Genomic DNA, 25,289 nt, shown 5'->3' with positions numbered 1-25,289 from the left:
TAGACAAATGGGAACTGCCAATCAATAAATTGAAAATGCATTCTGTTCAAAAGATTTACCTGTCTGTTCATTCCCCCCTCCACATCCCCATTCACTTTCTAATATTTATGGCTAGTTATGATTTTGTGTTGTGTGTTTTTATTTGTGCCCTCATAGGATTATTAGTATTATTTTGTTTTTTTGTAATTTTTCAAAACACATACATTATTACATTAACCAATCACACGAAGAAGAAAAAGTTTTCCAAGTTTTGGCGAAGAAAAAAAAACTTTGCGCCCACGTAATCTCTGCGTGATGACGTCATGCCTGTGCTGGGTCTCTGCTTGTTGTGGCGTTCCCTTCCTCCGCACCCGTCCGTCCGTGCTGCCGCTGGAGTTAGCTAGGAACTAAAGGAAGGTCTGTCAGTCGTGACAGCCGGGCCGACCGTCCTTTTCAACTTTTCCAAGCCCAGGTTGTGCCTGAGGAGCTCGGGGAGTGTTTTATCTATATTTTCGATGCATGGGAGTGCCCTGGGAGAGGCGAAGGGAGAAGGTAGGTCTCGCCGCAGCAGCTGCCTCCTGCTGCCCGTTCTCTAGTCCGCCGGAGCTTACAGTTCAGCCTGACTACCGCATTGCTGCCCACAGAATTGAAAAACAATGGTAGTGTAGGCCCTGCTAACTTCGTACCTTTACTGAGGTTTTGGGAAGTCAGATGTCGTTAATGCTGGTGTAACTTTAGCTGTGTAAACCGATGGTTTCTGACTGTGTTAAAGCACCGAGTGCCAACAGTGCTGCGGCCACGGTGTGTCATACCCGGGTGACTTCATACCTCACTGTGTGTGTGTGTGTGTGTGTGTGTTTGTTGTAGAGCAGGCGTGCGGCGCTATGAAATGCTAAAAATTCACGTCGTCTAGCTGTCAGTGCGCATAACTTACCCACAGAGCCTCGAAAACACACATGTAGTCCAAATTAATGACATTTGTGTAGGCCTGCTCACGAACCTTAACCACAGTCACCGCAAGCGCAGGTGCAGATGCAATGAAAACTAGGGGGATTTTTTTTTTTTCACAGCCCAGGCTAGGTTTTTCTGGCATGTCATTGGCAAGGCGAGCCCGTCAGTGATTCAGCCACTTTGTGCGCACTGAACTTTTTAGTGGGATCACATGGATGTTCAGAGTGTGTCCAAGTTTGCTGTGTTTTAATTTGCATCCTCCTTCTTCCCCGGGTGACTGCTCTCAAAGACTAATTTGGTGTGTCTAGTTCAGCAGCAGTAGACTCCCGTGTAGTTTTACCCATCCCTGCTGTGTTTTGTAACTCTGCTACATCAAGATGAGATGCTGAGGCTTCAGGCCATGCTAATCTGATCTCATAGCCAGCTCACTGACTCCCCATCTTAACTCCCAAGTCTAGGCCACGTCAAACCCCCAAGCCTGGACTAGACTGAACTGAACAGTCACTGCCACGAGCTTTGGTTGAGGTCCATGATGCTTGTGTGAAGGTCACTTCTCTCATCAACTCTTTGATCATCATACCATTGCATAAATATGGATTAGTGTAATAAGTATCATCAGGTAAGAGAAAAGAGTACGTAACCCCCATCTTTTCATTCATATTCCAGATAACTGTATTCTTTACAGTTTATTTGAGTACATTTTCTCAGGCATAAAACTGTAACACTGTTTGCACTAAGAAAACATCCAGCTAAACTTGATATTCTATACTATTCTGATTCTGATAAACTATTGCTGCATAGAAAACAGAGTTTAAAAAATTAAATTAATAAGGCTTCCAGGCCTGAAAAGTGAAACCAACTGAGAAGTACCTTAAGCCTTTTCTCTTTTTTTTCAAATGGCTATGTGGGCTGGTGTTTTCCGCTGTTGACCAATAGTACACAGGAGGGTTTGTATAATAGGTAATATTCCCCAACTGGTTGATTATATTCTGCCTTGATTTATGGGAGTAAATATATATAACTGTGTGTAAGTGAGAATGTGTGAACAATGGCCACAAGGGCCCCGATACCAGTGTTTTCCGGTTCTGCAGAAGTTTACGGGAAAACAGACCTCAGGCTTGACCTCTGTAAACACTTTCCTGATGACATAATGAGCTCAGTCGCTCATATCTTCGATACAACATAAACTCCATTTAGTAAATTTTGGGTATTCTAATTTTCAGAAAGGAGGATCACACACGGTGTGCTTATTGAGCCTGCGGTGTCACTGTCAGACTCACCCCTCGCTTGTCACATCGCTTTTCAAAACACCAACCAGATATGACACGGCGAAAACACTCGGCTCGAGGCTTTCACTCTTATTACGAGTAACCCTTGAAGCTCTTTTCTGAACTGAGCGGATTCTGTCATATTTCAGGCCTGCTTATAGAACAAAATGACTGGGTTTGCATCATTAGTGAGGTCATTGGGTTTATTGATATATACTGAGGTATCGAAACTCACCATTAAGGGTACGGATGAGGTCGTTAAATGTCGTCTTTATGTGGAAAAGAGTTAAAACAGGACTTCACAAACCAGTGGATGATGTCATAGTAGCTACGTCTACCTTTAATTCAGTCTGAGGGGAAAAAATGGAGACACTGTTGATGACAGTGTTCCCTGTAAGCTTTGAGATTAATAGGCAGTTTTGTGGTTAACATGGTTTAATCATCCTTTTTTAAAATAATTATCAACCTAAAGTAGTGTTTTGTTTGTTTTCCCTGTAGTGATTGGTAAAGTGTGTTAGCAGTTTATCTGCATTCACAGGATCAGCTGCATCAGTGTTGCCCTTAACCTTGGCTAGTAATGATTAATGGTATCATTCATAAGCAGTTTGTTCTGGGATGTCTCTTCCTTTTAGTGTACCCACAGTTGCTGAGGAATCTCTGGGGAACTTTTTTCCACACGATCGATTTCCCTTTTGATTTTAAATAAATTCCTCAGAGCCTGCTGCCCAGAACTGTGGCAGGTGGCTGCCTATGTTTCTGTTTGGCTTTCTGAGCGGTATGTAGCTTTAATCAAACAGTTGTTCCCTGTCAGTGTTTGTGCTGAATCGACTTTAGAATGACCCAGTAGTTGTGACTAACCTGGCACCAGGTGACTGATGAAGCTACAGTGGCTTTCGTTATGAGTAATGGTCTCCTCAGAGCATCCTTTAACTTGATGTGTGTGTTGCAAAAGCTGCACACCAGCTCTTATATGAAAAATATAAATATCTCAAAATGCTGCTGTTGTCAGTGAGGCTAAAATAGTCTTTTCTGTATTTTTTAGCAGAAGGTGTTTGTGTCCTGTGGCCTAAGATCTGTGCTGTTGAGACGTGGAGTACAGCTTTGGCATTAGCATGCTGTTTTGCCTGTACCTACATTTTACATGTATGTTAACAGAAAAGCTCAGCTTGCGTGTCAGTCACAGTAGTCATGAAAATATATATCTGTCAGGACCATCATTGGAGATATCTGTGAGGAGGCCGTAGAAACGAGGCAATTGAGGGGGATGTTAGTAGCACAATAGGAAAAGGACAAAGCCAAAGAAGTTGTGAAAAACAAAAAGAATGAGGGAAGTAAAGGTCTTTGGCGTTTTTCCTTTGGGTGCAGTCAGAGAGCCAGCTGGATTTATGTTTGAAAGAGAGGAGACAGGCAGAGGAAGAAAGTAACTGAGAAGGATTCATTTTTCATCTGACTAATGGCAAGGTTTCAGATCGGTACCTCCTACATGTGAAGGCTTTTTCCCAGTGTTTGTTCATGGGCAAAAACCCCGGCCTACAAACAGGCAAATAAGTCATAACAAACCACAGTAGGAAATAAACAATCATATACAATGGCAAGCAGAGACGTGGGCCAGTGCCATCAGTAAATGTTGCCTTATTTGTCGATAACAATGTTTGGCTGATATAGCTATATACCAGTGCATACCAACCAGTAATATTATTTACACATAACTTTCTTTCTTCATCTCAAAATGGAAGTTAAAACTGCGAAGCGAACAATGAAAATCCACACACACACGTGCACTGGAGATTATTTAGGACATGTTTGAAAAGTGTCCTTCAGTTTGAGAGTAAGAAACAATTACCAGTGGCTGTTATGCTTTACATGGCATGGAAAAGGCCCAGCTGAGGCATGTATAGGTTTTGAAGGAACTTAGTTTGATCTCCAGACAGTGATCTTTTACTGATGGCCTAGCTCATTTCAACAATGTGGCACTTACTGAGTGTGATGCAGCACAGTGGTATGTGCCCCCTTCTTCCAGCTAATTTTGAAATGTATTCCTCGTATAAAACTCAGAATACGCATCACCTTCAGGTAAATTTATAATTGAAATAATTTGCACGCTAATTCTTGATTATTGGAGAATGAACTACAATCATTAGATTTTCTTTTGATTAATTTTTAAATAAATGTTTCCGTCTCCAGTTGAACATTTAAACTAAAGACACACACTTTGATATCTGACAGCAGTTCTCTTTCTAATTCCTTATGTAGCTCTTTGCTTATTGCAGTGACTTTAGCTTTACAGGGTTTTTTTCTGGTCCTTTTGATCATAAACATCCTTTATTTTTCTCATCAGCACTTTGTGTCTGTGACCACAAAATCCAGTGATTGCTTGTCTTGCTGTACCCCGTCAAAGGCGGGAAAAAATGGGTCTCCTTTAAACTGATGACTGTTTTCTGAAGGAATGACAAACAGCCGTGACTGCTCGGTGTTGCGTAGCTACACGATTATGTGTTCTCGCCCACAGATGTATGCACATGCGCACATAAACTATTGCCAAGAAACACTTTCATATTTTGTTATAAACACTCAAACACATCGTGTAATTTATTAACACGTATGTGCTCATCCAGTGCTGATAGCTGAACGCACACTTGTAGTGAAGCTGGATGCAGTTCAAGAAATAATGAAGAGGCTCAAGCTAAATGCTGCCTGTGTGAGTGTGCGTGGTATGTTCGTGTTTACTGAGGGAACTGTAAGCTGTTAGCTTTCTCTCTCCTCTGTTTTAACAAGCACACCAAACATTAAAGGCTCAGCCTTTAGCTCCAGCCTTATGCTGCTGTTATCATAAAAAATATTGGAGAAACGTAAGGTTATCAATTAATCAGTGAAAGCATTTAAAGTTCCATGCAAATCAAGTCAAAGTTTATCTTGGATTAGATATTTTTTGGGCCCCAACACACAAGTTCATCTTTAGTTTTAGAAAAAAGTAACCCTTTTGGGAAGGGTTGTTCAAGGTTTTTACCTCAATAAAATGCTACATTCAACTGAGCCTGTCTCTCATCTGTTAAGCTGTGCTGTGTGCTCCTCTCCAGCCCTTTTCACACACTTTGAAATGGAGAGCAGAGGAGAGCGTACATGAGATTAGAACATGGTGATATTCATCTGTTTTGTTTTCCTTTGTCCTGCAGACAGCGCTGGTGGTCCTGACTGTTCAGCAGGATGAGTGAGGCGGAGGGGCAGTTCTACAGTGTTCAGGTGGTGGACTCCACCTTCACTGTACTCAAGCGCTACCAGCAGCTGCGGCCCATTGGCTCTGGCGCCCAAGGCATTGTTTGGTAAGACAAAGAAGTTTTTTTCAGTCTTTGATTGATTAAATGGGCACAGGTTAAAACTTTAGACTGCTTTGGGAAATCTACATTCTAACCTGCGTAGTAAACAAAAACTCCTTTTCCCCCTAAACCGTAAACTTCCATACCATTCAAGTTAACACGTAGTTACATTTCTCAGGAGGTGTAGGTTACGTAGAATATTGTGGCGTAGGATTAAAATGGGGTTTCGGTTACGGTGTAGATCTGACGCTGAAGTATAATTCACATGTTAGTGATTGTTGCTGAATCGGTTGAGCCCCTTTGGCGTCAGGTGTTAGATAAGCTGGCTCATTATCAAGTGTCACAGCTTGCAGCGACTCTTAAATAGAGACACAGTTAATGTGATCAGTAGTGTCAGCTGTGTTTTTGCTTCCATCATGAGTGTAAATGTTGCTGGAAAAAGTACTATTATGTCAATATGATTGTTCCAAGCTGAAAATCTCATATTTGTTGGAGCTATTGATTAGAAATATTGGCTCATTATTGGCTACATGATTATATCAAACGGAGCCTGAATTTAATTTTAGATACATTTCCCTGAATGTCAGACTTGCAGAGTACTGTGCAAAAGTCCTGAGCCATTATTTCTTTGTGTTTTGTTTCCAAGGAGCCAGATTTTCTGGTCGTTTTCCAAGTGTTCTTGAGCAATCTTTCTCCAGGCTTTCTGAAGGTCTTCAAAGGTTTTCTTTCTTTTTGAGGCCAGTCCATGTACCTGACCATTTTCAGAAGATTTGTATTTTTGTTTTGTTTTTTTGTTTGTTAAACCACTTACACCAGGAGTCGGCAACCCGCGGCTCCGCGTGGTTTGGGAAAATAAACTGGAAGTATTTAGCTGAAGTGTATTTTATTTATGTTAGTTCTTTTTTAACTTGTAGTTCTAAATTGGAAGATTATTGTGATATTGAAATATAAAAATAAAATTATATTCTATTATTTTTTCATCGCTCAAAATAAGCGTCACACTCGCGGAAGCCGGTGTACCCGCCAAAACGCAGTGGGTTTATCGAGACTTTCAACCCTAGGTAGGCCAATTATGGATCTTTGGATCCACATTATGTCAGCAGCTATTCTCCACCGTGAACTAGGGCTGCTCGATTATGGCAAAAATGATAATCACGATTATTTTCACTGAAATTGAGATTGCGATTATTTGATAATATTTATTTAACAATAACAATGTATTGAATAATGGCTTTAAAGATTGTCAAAAAATAATATAAAATAGTGTGCAAATACTGATAACAGTGCAAATGTTCGCAATATAAAAAATAAATGAAAAATGTAACCATGAATGTTTAGTGAACTTCAAAATACTGCATAATATTTATGCATACAAATATCCAAACATCAAGGCAAGCTGTGTAGCCACACAATGCACAAGTGCATCAAACTGACATTGAGGTATGTCAACTAAAGTTGCTGCTCCTTCATTGTTTGATCTTATGTCACTTTGTGAGCGGCCTTCAAATGATTGAATGAATTTGTAGTGTTGCTCTGTGGTGCAGCTACGACACCGTAGCAAGTTTACGCACTTGCTATGCAAACCTATAATGTTTCCACACCATTGAAGTCGTTTTACCTCTCTTTTCAACCAATGGCATTCTTTCTTCAGCAGCCATTATCCTCTCCTCTCCAAATAACTTCTGCTTAGCTTTCCGAGCTTCCCTCGGGTCCACTTAATTGTTGTGACGCGTGTTCGAAACGCAGAAAGGTGCACTCGATTTGCCACACGGAGCAGCGCGAGAGTAAAGCACGAGGGAGGTGCTAATAATCGGCTCAGTCATTTTTAATGATCGTTGAAAGCCCAGATTGTAATTTCGATTAAAATTCGATTAATTGAGCAGCCCTACCATGAACTATGTTAAAAACAAACACCGCTCACGCCTCACAGATGACAGCTTACAGTCCTCCATAAAGATGAAAGTGACTTCGTACAGCCCCGATATGCAGACGCTGTGTGCAGAGGTTCAGGAGCAGAAGTCACATTGTAAACATACCACGGCAGAACTGACGATGTTTGCATGAACATGCTTTTCAGCACCTCTTTATAGGCCACTTTTCACACACGGTTGCTGTACACATACAGCCAGTTGTAGCTTTTCAGCTCACAGCCCGACACATACCAACACAACAGCACAGATAGCACAGACGTCAAGGCGGCGAGGCGTGATTGCGGTGCGCCCGCCTCCCCTGCAGCAGCGCTGCAGAGCATGCCCTGCCACACACATTAACCAGGTAAAATACATATTTTACATATACATATCTTATGGGATGATTCAGTGTTGATCCCTTAAGTTAGGTGTACAAACAGACATATTAGCAAAGAACCAATGTAATATAATGTGTATCTTTAGGCACTTTGTTAGACAGAAACACAATTTATTCAGATTTCCTTAGTCGAGTCAATGGAAAATGACATCCAAAGAACAGCTTTGAATCTACTTAAAGAAGCCTGGAGAACTATTCCTGAAGACTACGTGACTCAGAGAGCTCAGGCTGTGTAGACGTTTAAAGATGTTCAAACTTGTTGGAATTATATAAATTCTCCCTTTCCCTCATATACTGTATTTAAATGTGTTTTTGTACATGTTTCAGTAAATCACTGCCCCCATTCAGTTCGGGTTCAGGTTGCTTTATGGGTACAGACCCATGGGTAGATTTGGTCTGCAGTCATGAGTCATCCATCCTCACACGCACCCCACACCTGTTTTATGTTCTATTAATTTGCATTGTTGTGTTATACTTTTATTTCTTAGGTTTTATTATGAAGCACTTTCTGATTTCTGTCTGTGAAAAGTGCTATATAAATACATTTTACTGAGAGTTAAACTGCTGTGGTTTAGGTGACCTGAAGCTAAATAATTTCCATTTTTCTCAATGATATGGTTTTTATAGCCCTGATAATGTTTCAGAGCCCCATTAACTTGAGATCTGTCTTTTGCAAGATTAACCACCTTGAATATTCTCTGAAGTCTCTGCAAGCTAACCCTAACCCAAGGCTGTAATGCAGGCATTAGGTACAAGAGCTAAACTGTATTAACATTTATTACAGTGAAGGCTTTACAAAACATTAAATTTAAATGAATATCACTACCCCTAAGGGCTCCTATCAGGGTTTTAGACTGAAGTCATCTTTGAAGAGCTGATTACTTTCCTCTGCGCAGCCCCAATCATGTTTAAAGTAGGGTCGTAAGAAATTATATTTTTATTTTTACTATTTTTAAAACGTGAATGAAACTGAATGTGTAACTAGGAATTGTTGAATAAACTGTTTTCTCTGGGATGCATTTAGTTTCTTCTTTGATAACATTTGTCTCTGTCCTTTTTTCTCTTTGATAAAATTTGTTGCAGCTCTGCTCTAGATACGGTCCTCAGTATACCAGTGGCAGTGAAAAAGCTGTGTCGGCCCTTTCAGAACCAGACCCACGCTAAGCGCGCCTACAGGGAGCTGGTGCTGCTCAAATGTGTCAACCACAAAAATGTAAATCTTCTTTTTCGACCTGCAATAAAATGTGTTGAACATTTGATAAAGGTTAAACCGAGGTGTGGCAGAAAAATGTTAAAGTTTATAATTTCCATCTTCTCGTGTGTTGGACAATATTTCTAATATTAAGAGGTAGCCAGAACATATGTAATATAAATTTAAGTTAAAGTCATCTCCTTGGACTAAATATAACATTTCTGGTTTGGGGTAACAGAAGCTCTGCTGTGCCTTTAGTTGGGCCTCTCCAGTAGGTAGGAGAGCGACAGAGTAGAGTAACGGCTTGTCTCTCTGCTTGCAGATCATCCGTCTGATCAATGTATTCACGCCTCAGAAGTCCCTGGAGGAATTTCAGGATCTGTGAGTGGCACTCAAGTGTTTTTTGGCTGCTTTGGTTTTCTCTCACATGCAAAGATTTAAGCTGAAGTATTTTGCGTCTTTTTTCATTTAACAAACATCCTCTTATTTACTTTCCAACATTCTCTAATCCTCTGCGTTGCTTTCATTCGCTGTCTGGTTTCTATTTTTCACGCTTTGCTTTTGACACATTTCCTCTATCTGCTTTCTTACTTTGTCTTCTTTCTGATTGTTTTTTAAATTCCTGTTATTTTGTTTCTTTTCTTTGCACTTGTAGCTCTCGCACAGTAGCACACAAACACAGTTTGCACTTGTTCCCCTCCTCTCAGGTATCTGGTGATGGAGCTAATGGATGCCAGCCTATGCCAGGTGATCCATATGGACCTAGACCACGAGAGGATGTCCTACCTGCTATACCAGATCCTTTGTGGAATCAGGCACCTGCACTCTGCTGGCATAATCCACAGGGTAAGTGCAAGCAGTAAATGTGTTGCTGGCTAAAAGAGTCAGTCTGAAAACACAGTAACTTAATACTTAAATAGCGCTTAAAAGTGTAACGTTTCCCATGTTGTGCCTGTAACCTGACAGCTCTATAATATTTATTAATACATGAAAAAAATTGCACTTATTTAAACTTTTGCTTGTTTTGTGTATTTTAGCATTAGCCAATGAGTATATCTTTGATTCTGAAATAACATTATTCATTTTGTATTTAGATAATTCTTCCAAAGTTAACTTTATAAAGTGGTTAAAATGGTTGTATTACGTTTCCATCTGCTTGTTCTATATTAAACAAATAGGTCAACTTTAAGATTATTGTGCCTGTTTTCCTAAAGATTTATCAAATTTTTTTTCCCCCCTTCAGGATCTGAAGCCCAGTAACATTGTGGTTAAATCAGATTGCACACTAAAGATCTTAGACTTTGGCTTAGCTAGGACAGCCTGCACTAATTTCATGATGACCCCGTACGTGGTGACCAGATATTACCGTGCCCCGGAGGTCATTCTTGGCATGAAGTACAAGGAAAATGGTGAGTACAAACCAACACCAGCCTTAAAAACATATCTTTTAAACACTACTTGGTCAACATGTAACACTGCTCTCTTTCAGAATAATTATTTTCTAATAATCTGTTTAACATGACTTTATGTAGCGTGTCTGAAAATTATTTAACACATCAGGACTTATCAATACAAGCTGCTCCCTGGAGCTCTTCATGTTCTTGAAAAGCCAGGTTTTAAACTTTATGATTAATTGATGTTGTTCATTATTGGTTTTTTCTTTCAAATGCTCCCAAAAAAAACCCAAACAACAACACTCACTGACCACTTTATTAGATGCACCTTGCTGGTACTTGGTTGGTCTCCCTTCTACCTTCAGAACTGGGAAATTCCCGGCAGATCAGCAGCCCCAAAACCACGCCATCTTCAGAGTCGCTTAAATTGCCTTTCTTCTAGGGCCGGTTATCATCACTGATTTCTAGGATCAATTCGAATCCGATTCACAAGGTCCCGAATCGATTTGATCCACAATCCGATTCGATTCATTCGATTTGAATCGGGGAAATTTTGCCTCAGACAGTCAGAAATATTATAATTCTGATCACTTATCAGTGCATATCTATATTTTTATATCTATAAAAAGAAAGCTGACACTTGTGAGACTTTATCAAAGGTGTAAACATCACAGCAGATTCCTTTGTGTCAAAGTAACTGAGGATAAAACACAGAAAAACATGAAGGCGGTTTTCCTGGTCTGGGTTTTTATAGCAGATGACCTTAAAAATATTGTGCAAAAACGAAGCAGAGCAAAGTTACTGAGGTTTGATTAGAGACACAGCTAAGCATTTTGCAATTTTGCATAATTTTAAAAAGTTTCAATTTGTTCAGTATTGAATGGCAGAAATGAGGCTTTCTTGTCGTAAGTAAGTAAAAAAAAAAAAAAAAAAACAGCGACCGACACTGTAGACTGGTGGGTAATAACTAGGGGTAGGTTTTGATTATCGATTTAGAGAGAGGGAGAGAGAGCTCTACATGAAGTGTGATTTTTATTGTGGTGGAAGCAAAACAGCAAAAGTAAGAGGAAATTTGTGACGATGTTTATGTGAAGCGAAATGTGAAGCGTAGTTTGGATCGTCTTTGGCTGCTGGTTCAGTCAATATTGTTTGGAGAGAGATAAAAGCTGCAGCTTCAGAATCGAGCGCAAAAAGGACGTAAACCTAAAGCGCCCGCCGACGCTTCAAAATCAGTCGGCTTTCAGCCCTGGCGGCGTGTCCGTGTCTGTGCCGTCGGGTGAGAAAGGCGACATCTCACTGATTCAGATGCGTTGGGTCTGCGTTTTGTCTTTACATCTTTGTGCAGAATCCATGTACCTGCTCTCATTTACTGTTATAGCTGTTTGGTGGTTGTAGAAATTTTGTGAGGTTTAACCTGAGATTCTGGCGTTTCGGGCAAAATAAATTTATATTTAAAAATCGATTCAGGATTTTAATGAATCGATATCACGTTATCCAAGCCAGAATCGATTTTAATCAATAATCAAAACCCAGCCCTACTTTCTTCCCTATTCTGAATCTCACTATGATCTACAGCAGGTCATCTTGAGCATGTCTGCATGACTAAATTGAGTTTCTGTCATGTGACTGGCTGATTGGGTATCTGCTAGAGGTGGGAATCACCATACATCCCACGATACGATATTATCACAATACTTAACGCACGATACGATATTATTGCAATTTTTAAAAATATTTTGCAATATTCAGATTCTGTACATAAAGGTAAACTTTATCAATATTCATTTTATCTAATATCAAAGTCTCGCACTCAGTCTTTCTCTCATTTCATTCAGTTTTATTGTTGACAAACTGAACGGTTTGTATTACAGTCTAGTCCAACTTAACTGAATGCAACCATCTGGTACAATTATAGCTATTCTGAACTATGCATTTTATGAAAACTATGCAGCCCCTTCAGCAACTGAAGAATTTGAAAGTAAATTAAAACAAAATATAATTTTACATTAAATAAAAAAAGTTTTAAACTTAATTAAAATAAAACACGTCTTAAATGAAAATAAGTAAACTGTCATGTTTATTGCTGCCATAAAAAAAGTTGAACACATTTGGACAGTGAAGGAATGTCAGGATTCTTGCTCAGAAAAAGGAGCTGATCAACATGCTCTGAGGTCAGAGCACAAAAACTTTTTTTGTAACAAAATATCGATTTCTGCTGTCCCTGTATCAATTAGAGATGGACCGATCCGATATTACGTATCGGTATCGGTCCGATACTGACCCAAATTCCTGGATCGGATATCGGCAAGAAATAAAAAATGTAATCCGATCCATTAAATATCAAAAAAGCACCTCACAAAACTTGCTACACGGCGTAACCCGGCTCATAACCGTAGCAGTTGGAGCAGTGTGCTCACATGATAGAGCGGCTGTGTGCTACCAAACCAGCATTTCATCTACAAGGAAGTTTTCCCAGAGAGAAGTAAAGCAAGTGTGTAAGTTCATCTCTGAATGTTTGTAAAGCATTCCAGCGTTAAGCTTAACAACCGATATATGGAGCGACTGCCTCTCTCTCTCTCTCTCTCTCTCTCTCTCTCCTGCTCCTACTTCAAACGTGAAACTGATCAATGATCAGCTGATCGGCTTTTCTGTCGCTAGTCCGTCTCTCTTCTTTGTTTTTGGCCCACTTTGCACCAGAAAGAGGAAACCAGCGGCTGAACAACAGCAGCACTATTAAGCTTGATAAGCTGTTGTTAGAATTTATTTAATATTACTTTCTACACCAGGATCTTTTTCTACATAGCTGGTAACTGTGCAGGGGCGGATCTAGCAAAGTTTAGCCAGGGGGGCCGATAGGGCATGAACAGGGAAAAGGGGGCACAAAGACATACTTTTCTTTCTTATTCTCATTTAAAATGTCGAGCTTTTAATAAATAATTATCTGACCCAAAGTTTTAATCTGATGTAAAATATATATATAAGTCCATTACTGTATATAGTAACTGTTAAGTCTAATATACCCTAGTAAGCTATAGTACTTTTTCCTTTGGGAAGGTACCATCTGTGCAGTCTGCAATTTTGTTGAAGAAAGATGTTGAATCTATTTAATTATTCTTGAAAAATAATTTATTTCTGTGCATTTTCCTCCCTGCATCAAATTAAATTTGATTACATTGATTAAGCATCATGAGGTGGGGGGTGGGGGTGGTTCCCTATTTTTTTTTTTTGCTGGGAGTTTGCAACCCTATTAGTTAGGTTGCTTAATATTTCTGCTAAGTACTCTTTAAAATACCAGAATAGGAAGGATGGAGCAGGTTTAAGTTTATTAGATCAGTGTTGCTGAACTATGAAATATTTTGGGCGCAGTGTATTTTTTACATACAGGTATAACAGAATAGCTTTAGTGTTGTTATTTATTTAAACTTGAGTATAAACTTATACAAAATGCAGCAAGATATTAAAAAAACGTTTTATTTATTAAAAAACACACTATATCGGATTCATATCGGTATCGGCAGATATCCAAATTTATGATATCGGTATCGGACATAAAAAAGTGGTATCGTGCCATCTCTAGTATCAATACATTATTAGCAAACAAAATATCACGATGCTACACAGTATCGATTTTTCCCCCACCCCAGTATCTGCATTAGTGACCAGTTGAACAGGTGTGCCTAATAAAGTGAAAGGTGAGTGTATATTAGCAATGGTTCTCATGTACAAAGTGGAAACATTAATGGTGATTTTGACTCGTCATAGTAAGTTTGACTCTTGATATATTAACATGATGTTAACAAATATGTTTACTATACCACCACTCTGCTGCAGTGGACCTGTGGTCAGTTGGCTGCATAATGGCTGAAATGATTTCTCACAAAGTCCTCTTTCCTGGAAAGGACTGTATCCTTTCTTGTTCGTCTCACACAACAGTTGGTTGCTCTGTCTGGAGCCAGGAGACACTGAGATATTTTTGTTTATTAAAGGCAAGATTTGTTTATTTAGTTGTATAAAACACATCTGGAGGGGAGAATCAAAGCAATACTTAAGTTAATATTCTGAGAAGTGTATACTCTGTGTAGAGCCGTGTAGTTGTCAGTGTAGTTGTCAGTATAGCCATTGCAGTCAGAGATAGAAACCTGACCCATGATATTATTTATCTGCTAAACAGACAGGTTGTCTCAATCTTTTCTGACCTGGGTTAATTACAGGGTGGAGCATGAAATATGACTCATCATATTGGGGTAGGTTTGCAAAATGGAAGTAGTCCTTGAACTGCTCTTCAAAGAATGTAGCTAATCTGTGAGACCAATCATAAATAGGAGTGAAACCTGCCAAGAGTTTACATTTATGTAATGGCTGAGTGGACTTGGAGTAGATTCTCTGGAGATATTTTCAGAGAGAGAACTTTTAATTTTTAGTGAAGCTGAATTTCAGGGAAAAAGAGGAGCTGATGGGTATTTGCCCCTGACGACCACTGACAAGCAAGCAGTCGACTTGGAGAGTGAGAGAAAGAAACGAAATACAGCCTGTCCTGCTAAGTGCGTGCAATTACACACATGAAAAATGAGGGAGAGAGCAACAGCTGTGCAAACTGATAAGCCAGGCTGTGGAGAAAGGCGTGGAAAGCTGAGACTGACTCCGGAGCGAGAGAAAGAAAAGCCTGAAGATGGCTATGATGAAAGCCTCAGGCCGCGACTCTGTTGGCAGATGCACCAAAACCGATGAGAGCTCGTGTTTCGCATTTTAAATGTTTCTCATTCAAATTTGAATCCATAGAGCATGATTTTCATCATTCTGTGTGTCACTTTATGTTACTATGCATTCAGTGTGGATTGTATTATCTAGTTGATGTTTTCTGGTCACTTTTAATTTAATATCTCTTCTGTGTGGTTATGTGTGTGTTTGTGTGCATCTGTGCGTGCTTGTGCGTTTTCTGTTCCCAGTGGACATCTGGTCAGTGGGGTGTATCATGGGAGAGATGGTAAAGGGCAGCGTCATCTTCCAGGGCACTGATCGTATCCTTCGCAGCTCTCATCGTCTCCGTGCCAGTTGTTGTCCCTCCTCCTGCATCGTCATTCACTCTCTATCAAATATTTCTAGTCTTGTGGGTCTCCCGGCACACTCGCGTCTTCTCAGCTGTTGAATTTACGATTTACAAAACACTCGGGCTGAGTTTAAACTTAAAGTTTTGTGTTTTCTCTGCAGAGTCTAACTCATTATACACTGATAGGAAATATTTATTTTACAGATCACAACCCACTGATAATTTAGAGAAGTTTTTACTCCTAATACATCCATTATAGGTCAGGCTCTAATTCCCATTTCTCTTCAATAAATATTAATTTCTCTTGTTACATATGTAAGCTGCCTCTTAGCTCCCAGCTTCCCCTTTGCATTCACACCCGACTAGCTGGGAATGGATGCTGGGCACAAGTGTGAGTCGATGATAGATTGCTTCCCATCCTTTGAAGTAATTGCCTTGTGCAGAAGTAAGTCAACAGACCATGCACATCTGTATTTTTAGCCATGCTAAGATGGTTCTTCAGATTGTAATACTGCTCTGTTCACTTAACAGAGTCGCTAAATTAACCTAAACTGAAATTGGCCAATATCCACCTGATGGATTGGGACAGATACCCATTGTTCCCAGATTAGGGGCTTTTTATATGTTGCCATGATGTGGTTACATCTGTAGCTTTTCAGTATGAATCATTGCTTTTGTAGTTATTTGACAGTAAAATGACTCAGCATCTATTTGATGCATTTACATTTCTTTAGAGCACAAATTCTTGTTAATCTGAGTGTGAATGGTAATAATTGGTAATCCTGTAAGGTCAAAATTTTCATATCTCCTATGCTTTGGTGAATTAAGGCTTACCTTTGCTAGCTTTCATACAAAATTATTTAGTGTACATGTCGGATCTATTCTGTACCTTTTCATCTGTTCTTTTCACTTGCTTACATGTGCACAGGCCCATCAATTTACTGGAGATTTCCATAACAAGTGTGTTTTCTAGACATCGACCAGTGGAATAAGGTGATTGAGATTCTGGGCACACCCAGTCTAGAGTTTATGAACCGACTGATGGAGACTGTGAGGAACTATGTGATGAACAAGCCACAGTATCCTGGCGTCAGCTTTGCCGAGCTTTTCCCAGACTGGGCCTTCCCTTCTGAGTCAGAACATGACAAATTGAAGAGTAAGAATTTTTGATACTCTTTATGTAGAGTGTTATTTTTAGTATCCAACGATGCTCCTGTACTGCATAGATTTGGTAAAACTCTGCGGTGTAATGGTGTCGTTTAAGAGGTCACATCATTAAATAAAACTGAACAAATCTTGACATTGACAGACATGTTGGCCAAACACCATCAGGGACAATATTCAATTGTCAAAAAGAATACTTAAATTTAATGATGTCGTAAGCCTGTTTCCATAGTAATCCTGCCCTTCCTGTGTTGTCATAACAGCAAGTCAAGCACGGGACTTGCTTTCCAAAATGCTAGTCATTGATCCCGAGTGCCGCATATCTGTAGAAGAAGCTCTTAATCACCCCTACATTCACGTGTGGTACGACCCGGCAGAGGCCGACGCGGTGAGCAAGCCCTTCCCCTCAATTTGTGGTAAACTTCATCAGTGCTGCGACTGTGTGTGACATTTCCTTTTGTTTCACAGCCTCCTCCACAGATTTCTGACAAGCAGTTGGAAGAGAGAGAGCACACTATTGAGCAGTGGAAAGGTGGGATACACTGACCTCTAGAGAAGCAAACCAGCAGTGCACCATACCGGGCAACTGCTGTTCTACTGTTGCTGTAATCTGCTTTTGTGTCGAACGTGCAGGCGTGAGTGTGGTCACCACTGAAAGCCATTAACCTGTTCTGTTTCTCCGCAGAACTTATTTATGAAGAGGTGATTGACTGGGAGGAGAGGAACAAGAATGGTCTAATGAAAGAAGATTGCTCAGGTACAAAGTTTTCCTCTATCAGCCCAAAATTGTTAGCATAAGCCCAAAGCTGCAGCCTCACTGGACTTCACACTAACAGCTTCACCAAAACAAGCACTTACTTTGATGTTCACAAGGCTCAAAAGGATCCTAGAACAGTGTGTACATGTATGTGTATATATTTATTTATTTATTTATTTTTGTTCACACACACAGATGTCAGTATGCAGCAGTGGAAACAGTAGTTGTCCCTAAATATTGTCTTTCAGTACAATACTCTTAAAACAACTCCAGTATCTTAATGCCGTACTGTAGCTAAGGAGTCTGCTGGCATTCTCATGGGCCACAAGACAGGTATCCTTAAATGTGCCATTGTGGACACATGCACTCTGTTAGGTATACCTCGGTGGTACGTTGTCGGACGGCTTTTTTGTCTTCAGAACTGTCCTTAATCGTTCGTTGCATAAACTCAACAAGATGCTGGAAACATTTCTCAGGAATTGTGGTCCATATTGCTTTGATAGTGTCACACGGTTCCTGCTGATTTGTCGGCTGCACGTCCATGATGTGAGTCTCCCATTCCACCACATCCCGAAGATGCTCTCCTGGATTGCGATCTGGCCCATTTGTGTAGACCGTTTGAATGCAGTGAACTTGCTGTCATGTTCAAGAAAGCAGCTCGAGATTGTTAGCAGAAGAAGCTAGTATAAGAGGGATACACTGGACATGGTCAGCAAGAGTCCTCAGGTAGCCTGTGATGTTTAAATAATGCTTAATTGGTACTAAGGTGCCAAGAATATATCCAGACTATTACATCACCAGTAGTAGCCTGACCTGTTGATGCAAGGCAGGATGCTTTCATGTTGTCGACGACAAATTTTGACCCTACCATCTAAATGTCACATTTTTCAAACCTGTGGTGAGCCCATGTTAATTGTAGCCTCAGTTGCTGCTTGCTGGATATTTCCTATTTTTCAAACCATTCTCTGTAAACCTTGGAGATGGTTGTGTAGGTCAGTAGTTTCTGAAACACTCAGACTACTCAGGCACCAAAGACAATGCCACATTCAAAGTTACTTAAATCCCATTCTGATTCTCCATTTGAACTTCAGCAGGTTGTCTTGAGCATGTCTGCATGCCTAAATGCACTGAGTTGCTGTCATGCGATTGGCTGATTAGGTATTTGCATTATCAGTTTAACAGGTATACCTAATAGAGCGGCTGTGAGTGGATGTTCCAGTAACAATGTACTAGGAAGTGTAAATGTTGTTGCCATATGCAGCTAAATTTCTGGTTCTGTCTGTTGTTTTTGTGTGTAATGTGTCAGATGTGGTGTCAGGTTCGGCCTCCCAGTCCTCTTCAGCCAACGATATCTCGTCCATGTCCACAGAGCAAACCCTGGCCTCAGACACAGACAGCAGCAGCATCGACACACTGACAGGACCTCTGGACGAGAATCACTGAACACAGACATTTTCCACACATCTCTCTCTCCGTCTGCCTGCCTGCCATCTCCAGTTTTCGCTCTCCAAACATCAGTAGCCCTTTTCAGACATGGAATATGTAACATTGGTGAAGTCAGCAATCTGTTAAAGTGACAGCTCAATCTTTCAGACATCGGTCAGTTTTACATCAGTGTTTTCATGGATTCAAACCAACAAACATGACATGCCTAAATATTGTCAGCATTGCCTTTAGTTAAGCGTAAACGCACTCTTGAGCGCGTTGTTCTCAAACAGGGGTACTCTGTGTATGTGTGCGTGCATGCGTGCGTGCTGCTGAGAAAAGCCTTCCCACACAGGCTCCAAAACAAATCTCTCTCTTCATGAGTGGGAATAATGAAAATGAGGAATGTTTTAATCTTATTGCAAACCAAGTTTATGAGCTAAAATGTTAATATGCACATATTTTACTGTTTAGGGCGTTCTCTTGTGAGCGGAGCAACTCACAAAGACGCGTTCGCGGCATACCTTTTGGTGTGCGTTACCGTTAATGTCCTGCATGCTCTTAGTCTTGTGCCGTGCTGGAAGTGTTACGTAACTGTTACGAGGTCTGACCCAGGAGATTTGCCATCACAGGTTTGAATACATGAAGCAGACATGTTCAGACACCATCAGGAGAGGGTACATGTCTGAAAGGGGCTTAACAGCCATCATCATCCTTTCTTTTCTTTGTTTTTTAACTCCACATACACTTGTTCTGTCTCCTTTATGTCTTTAGTTTTTCTCTTTAGTCTCAATGGACAGGTTTATTTTTCTAATTTGTTACACGCTGTGTCGTTGGAACTGCTGCCTGCAGGTAAAAGATACCTGTGCTCTCTGTTTTCTCCATTGTTTTACTTGATCACCTGCCTATATGCGGTGTATGCATCCATATTGATTTGCCAGTTGTAGGTGGGGGAGTCGTTTGTTTTTGTATGCCTGTATTTTAAAAGTTTTATTTTTTTAGCGAGTCGAGACCAGAGGTCATCGTCATGAAATCAGGGCAGGCAAGCATCACACTGCGACCTGCTCTAGTGCATGTTACGCCACAAAGAACAAAAGCTTACCATAAACTGATGGCATCAATCATGATCAAACAAAGTATTGCATATCTCTACAGCGGTGCGTTCTGCACAGTGTTTTTGTTTTTAATTGAATAATTAATTGGCTTGAGTGATGTTGGTTTTAAGCTTTTCCCCCTGACAGCGAGGGGAAGCTGTGATTGCAGTGTTACTGTTTATTTCCCGATACAATGTACTGTATGTAAAGATGTCACTCATAGTGGCTGTAGACCCTTTCATTACAAATAGATAGGATGTGCTTGTTTGGTTAAGAAATTCAACATGTCTGTGGAGCTACATATATCTATATCTATATATATTGCAATCACCCTTATTTGACTTACGGTACTGACTATCAGTGTGTACATCAAAAAAAAAAAATCGTAATCCTGTACATCCGGAAGAGGCAAAACAAGATACTTGTATTTATTTTTGTGTGTTCTTGCAGAGTGTTGCACACAACCACAGTGACGCCCGTGGGAATTAAGCCTCTTGTCAAAACATTTCATTGACAAACGTGTGGACTGCTCCCTTTTGTCTTTTTTTCTCTCTCGCTCTCTTTTTTTTAAACCATTCCATTAGTGCTGGAAAAGTTACACAATGAATCATGAAATCAGACGACACGTTTTAACCTGCATGAAGGCTTCACACCTGTAAGAAATTGTAGTTCTTGCTATACAAAGAAATGCATTCAAGTGCGTTCTTTCACTCACAGTACGTTTCCGTTCTTAGTTCAGAAAGCTTTTAGAGTTAGGGAGCTGTTGTAGTTTTACGAGGGTTTGTTTTTTGTTGTTGTTGTTGTTGTTGTTGTTTTGGGGTTTTTTGGCCTTAAATGTGTGTTTTATGTTTTATGAGAACATGCTGTGCAGCACTCGTCCTTATTTTTCTCCTTTGAATAATCTGAGAGAAAGCAGACATGCTGTGGTTTAAGCGTGGGTGAGACTGTGGAGTCCTGAGTTCAACTGAAGATTGAAAGTCAAAGATAAACCTTGAAAATGGACTGTGCAGATACTGCGTCGCCCCCCCTTTGTTCTTCTTTTTTTTAAACTTTTTTTTCATAACTGATTGCACATGTGATGGACACGCAGAAAGAAGACACTACGGAGTCACCGAGAACTTATGAACTATGTTGTACACAACCATGACCTTATTCTTTCAGTCATGCCTTAAACGACCTGAGGAGTAGCCATCCAACTCTCCAAATCTTAGCAGATAAGGACTGAGCATCACGTTGCTCAGGTTATCTCATGTGTTTACTATGTTTTTAAAAGAAAATACTCCATTGTATACACTGTACATCTCGGTTTGTTCCTCCTTTTATTTCCAGAGATGTCCTCTGTGATTGCAATGACCACAATATTACCTTTTGGCCAACATCTTTTGCCCATACTCAGCTAATAAAGTGGACATCAGTGAATATTTTTCTTTCTTTGATGCTGTTTTGTGCAATTCTCAGATTCTTCATGAGGAAATGACTGTACATTGCTTTATTAGTGACATAGTGATAAAAGACCCTCGTTAGAGTGTAATGACCAGCTCATCTTGTGCATTTATTTCCTACTCTTTGCACTCACTGCTCGTATCATAAGCTTTCTCAAAAGCTCTTCACAATGTGTTCCGTTTTCTTTTCCTCGTTGTTGAGCTCTCCAAAGATGTCGAAAAACTGCTCCATCTCCCTCTGCATCGTGGTGTTGTGTGCTTCCGCGGCAGCCCGTGCCCGTTCAGATTCCACGATCTTCGCCTGCACAACCTGGTACCAGTGCCGCTGCTGTGCGAGGTTTGTTTTCAGATGAACTACCTCCATCTGTAGCTCTTCATTTCTCTGCTCCAGACTGATGACGTGAGGAGGAAAAGAGAAGCAATATTAAAGTTAAAAAGGATAAGAATAGGGTGAAGGATACAAATTTATTTTTAATTTATTTAAAAATGACAGGATGGATTACTGGATTGTTCCTTATATCAACAGCATCATTGCAGTCCTGTGTAAAAGTACACAAATTTTAATATCCAAGGTAACCTGATTGAATATAAAAAACAGTTTTTAAATGATTTCCTTTAAGGGGAAAAACACTATCCAAACCTACTTGACCTTGTATGAAAAAGTAATACTGCCAGCTTATTAAATCATGAATTAACTATGATTAACCACACTTTCTGGGAAGCCCAATTCAGTTTCACAAGGCACCTCCAGGCCTCATTGTTACCATATGTGTTAAACTAAGCAGTCACTTAAATAGAATCTGACAAACTGAAGTAGGCTAACTTGTTTCAAACAGTAACACATTTATTAAAAAAAAAAAAAAAAAAGCCCAGCAAGAATGAATTACAAAGCTGTTTTTGTGGCTTTGGGACTAGTGAACAACAGAGAGAGCCTTTATCCACAAATGGAGAAAACATGGAACAGTGATGGCTGACCTACCAAAGTTACTCCAAGAGTGCCTCTGCGACATCTAAAGAACGGCAGGCATCACCTGCCTCCGTTAAAGTCAGAGTTCATGATTCAGCAATAAGAAAGAAACTGGGTAAAAATGGCCTCCATTGTAGAGTTCCAAGGAGAAACCCACTGCTGATCAGAAAGAAAACAAAGGCTTGTTTCACATTTGAAAAAATAAAACAAAAAACATCTTGATGATTTGTGAAAATATTCTGTGGACTGATGAGGCAAAGTTAAACTTTCGGCAAGGTTTGCATCCTGTTACATCTGGCAAAAAAAACGACAGCATTTCATAAAAGGAACGTCATATCAACAGTCATACACGGTGGTAGTAGTGTCATGATCTGGGGCTGTTTTGCTGCTTCAGCATCTGGATGACTTGCTGTAATTATTGAAAATCCTGAAGGAGAATGTCCGGCCATCCGTTCACACTTGGGTTATGCAGCGTGATGATGAACCAAAATGAATGACGCTAGTGAAGTGGCCTAATCAAAGTCCAGTTCTAAATCCAACTCGGATGCTTTGGCATGGCTTCAAACAGGCTGTCCATGCCTGAAAACCCTCCAGTGTGGCTGAATTAAAACAACTCTACAAAGAGGTGTGGATCAGAGTCCTCCACAGTGAAAGGCTCATTGCCAATTATTCCAAATGCTTAATTACAGTTCTTGCTCCAAAGGGTGGCACAACCAGTTATTAGGTTTAGGGAGCAATTGATCTTTCTTTTTTCTTTTTACACAATTTTGGATAGCTTTACCTCCCTTAATTAATAAAATGGTTATTTTAAAACTGCATTTTGTGTTTACCCTGGTTATTTTCATCTAATATTAAAATTTGTCTGATGCTCTGAAACATGCAACTGTGACTAATATGCAAAAAACTAAGAAATCAAGAAGGGGGTAAATCACAGCACTGTCTCATTGGAAAGTCTGAACGGATAGTTCAAAAGCTTCGTGTGCGGAGTTAAATCTGTCTTTTGTGATTTTTCGTACCATCCTTATTGAGCTAAAAGGATTGTCATCTCTACTACTACAAATGCATTACCTTACTCCGAGTGTTGGTCTATCTATATCAGTAATAAATGAGGTATGTGTTGTGTCTAGGTCAGCAGCATGGCCCCTTAAATTAGCTCTCTTTCCACTGTCATGAGCTGGTCTATATGTCATGCACACGGGCTGTGCTTCTTTTTTTTTTTTGCTGGCTAACTAGATGGCAACAAAAAAGCAGGTTTCTTCTTATTTTGCCAGTATTTTGCCACAAACAGATGCACATCCATTTTCAGACTAAAAAACCCAAATCCCAACTTTGGTTATCCAAAATGCAGTTTCGTGTGTATACAAGCAGCATTTCCATCATAGCACATCATGAGGAGATCCGTGGGAAACTATGACAAAATTGAATCAGCTCTCGCTGATCTGTGAACTAAACAGGATGTGGGGTGAAGCTTGGAGTCAACTGAGGGACCACACCAGCACAGCTGAGTGGACACACGTGCACACTTTCTTTGCCTGGGAACAGTGTGTTACCCTTCACTGAAAATACACCACAGGCTGGAAAATTCATTTTTCAAGTCATTGAGCTGTAAGTGTATGCTAATATTAAAGCCAAAAGTATCACCACGTTACATTTTAAGACACTTCATATTGTTTCGCATGGCATAATTACTCTTTGTTGGGGATTTATAAATAGAAACAAGTTGAAGTTACCTGATTATCCGTGCTTCATATTCCTCTCTCTGCTTCATTATCTGGTGCTGCAGGCTGGTGAGGAGGCTGCGTAAAGCACTGGCAGAGGGGTCTGCCAGGGGTAATGGAGGGGGCACTCTGGGAGACGATGTCCGTTTTGGTTGTTTGACATCAGCCGGAGGCCACAGCGGTGGGTCGTGACACTTGGTTTGACGCATCTGAGCGGAATTTTGTGTAAGATGTTGAGGAAGCGACGTAGGGAGGTGGTGATGCTGCATCAGGTCCCCTTCTGTTAATCTACAGGATCCTGAGTCCAGCTCTAGCTCCGGTTCATGCTCCTCGTCTTGGTCTGGTTTCTGGTCCTGGTTGCTAGAACATCTATTACTGAGCATCTTTTCAGTCACACAGTCGTCCTCCATCAATCCTTGGATTTGTTTGGATGCTACAGCTTTGTGCATCTGCTCCTGCAAGTGTTCCTGGAAGCTTGTTTCTGTGTCAAAGTCTTGGAGGCTGTTGGATGTTTCAGCATCAGGGAGATTATCATACAGAGACAGAGCGCTCCGGTGCTCCTCACTCTGTGATGGGCTTGGGCTTTGGTTCACATGAACTCCCCAGCTACACCCCTGTTCTCCTCCTCTGTCTCCTCCTCTTGCTGTGTTTATGCCTCTGCTTAGCTCTGCTTCCCAGGCCTGTCTTCCCAGGCCTTCTTTACAGTTGCAGTAGCTGTGAGCTGGCCAAATGCCAGGCCCTCTTCCCCCACCGACCACTGTCTGAACCTCAGCCACAGCTGGGGCCAGACCAGGCAGTGGGCTCTGGGGGCCTGGGAGTCTGGTTACAGCAGGGCACACAACTCCACTCTCCATTTCCTTCTCCCTGGCTCTCTCTCGCTGGCCAAAAGGTGGGCAGTTGTCGTACGGGTGATCCGTGGAGCAGGAGCTGGCTGTGGTGGGGGTATCAGTAGGAAGGCAGTGCAGCTCCATGATCCAAGCAGGCACATGGGGGTGCTGAGAGAGTTAGATAACTGCCCTCCCCTTTTAAGTCTGCTGTAACTTGGGATTAAAGGCTTGGATTGTGGATTTGTGAAGCGTGGTATGGAGCCTCCTCTGTGCCAAGTGCTGATGTGTCGCAGGGAGAGGAAGGTGCAGGAGCCCTGCTCCCCTTTGGCTGGCTCTCTTTGACCGAGTAGCCAGTGTGCATGTGTGTTCGTGTGTGTGTGTGTGTGTGTGTGTCTTTAAGCAGGACTGACATCAGCTGTTACTTTAGCACAGCTTCTGGGGGA

General features: G+C 40.7%; 2 protein-coding genes across 3 annotated transcripts; one reads left to right on the top strand and one right to left on the bottom strand.

Annotated features, from left to right (window-relative positions):
* The first annotated feature begins 326 nt into the window (after nt 1-326).
* Nucleotides 327-21,423, top strand: mapk9 (mitogen-activated protein kinase 9). 2 transcript variants are annotated; one of them, XM_006781482.3, is made up of 12 exons: nt 327-531; nt 5,372-5,518; nt 8,903-9,032; nt 9,334-9,392; nt 9,719-9,857; nt 10,255-10,420; nt 15,352-15,423; nt 16,426-16,608; nt 16,880-17,004; nt 17,085-17,148; nt 17,302-17,373; nt 18,680-21,423. In XM_006781482.3, the coding sequence occupies exons 2-12, from the start codon at nt 5,403-5,405 to the stop codon at nt 18,814-18,816; spliced, it is 1,263 nt and encodes a 420-aa protein (XP_006781545.1). In that variant the 5' UTR covers nt 327-531; nt 5,372-5,402; the 3' UTR covers nt 18,817-21,423. The 2 variants fall into 2 exon arrangements, with proteins under 2 accessions (XP_006781545.1, XP_006781546.1); XM_006781483.3 differs by lacking the exon at nt 15,352-15,423 and adding an exon at nt 14,237-14,308.
* On the bottom strand, nt 21,195-25,198 carry si:ch211-247j9.1 (uncharacterized). Its single transcript, XM_006781484.3, has 2 exons — nt 24,032-25,198; nt 21,195-21,726 (listed from the first exon to the last, which is right to left on the bottom strand). Exons 1-2 carry the CDS (start codon nt 24,988-24,990, stop codon nt 21,489-21,491), a joined length of 1,197 nt encoding a protein of 398 aa, XP_006781547.2. The 5' UTR covers nt 24,991-25,198; the 3' UTR covers nt 21,195-21,488.
* Nucleotides 25,199-25,289: the final 91 nt, after the last annotated feature.

The sequence above is a fragment of the Neolamprologus brichardi genome, chromosome 2, assembly GCF_056152115.1.
Source record: "Neolamprologus brichardi isolate AB-2024 chromosome 2, ASM5615211v1, whole genome shotgun sequence".
In the NCBI taxonomy this organism is placed as follows: Eukaryota; Metazoa; Chordata; class Actinopteri; order Cichliformes; family Cichlidae; genus Neolamprologus; species Neolamprologus brichardi.
This window is presented reverse-complemented; position numbering and strand designations above follow the sequence as displayed.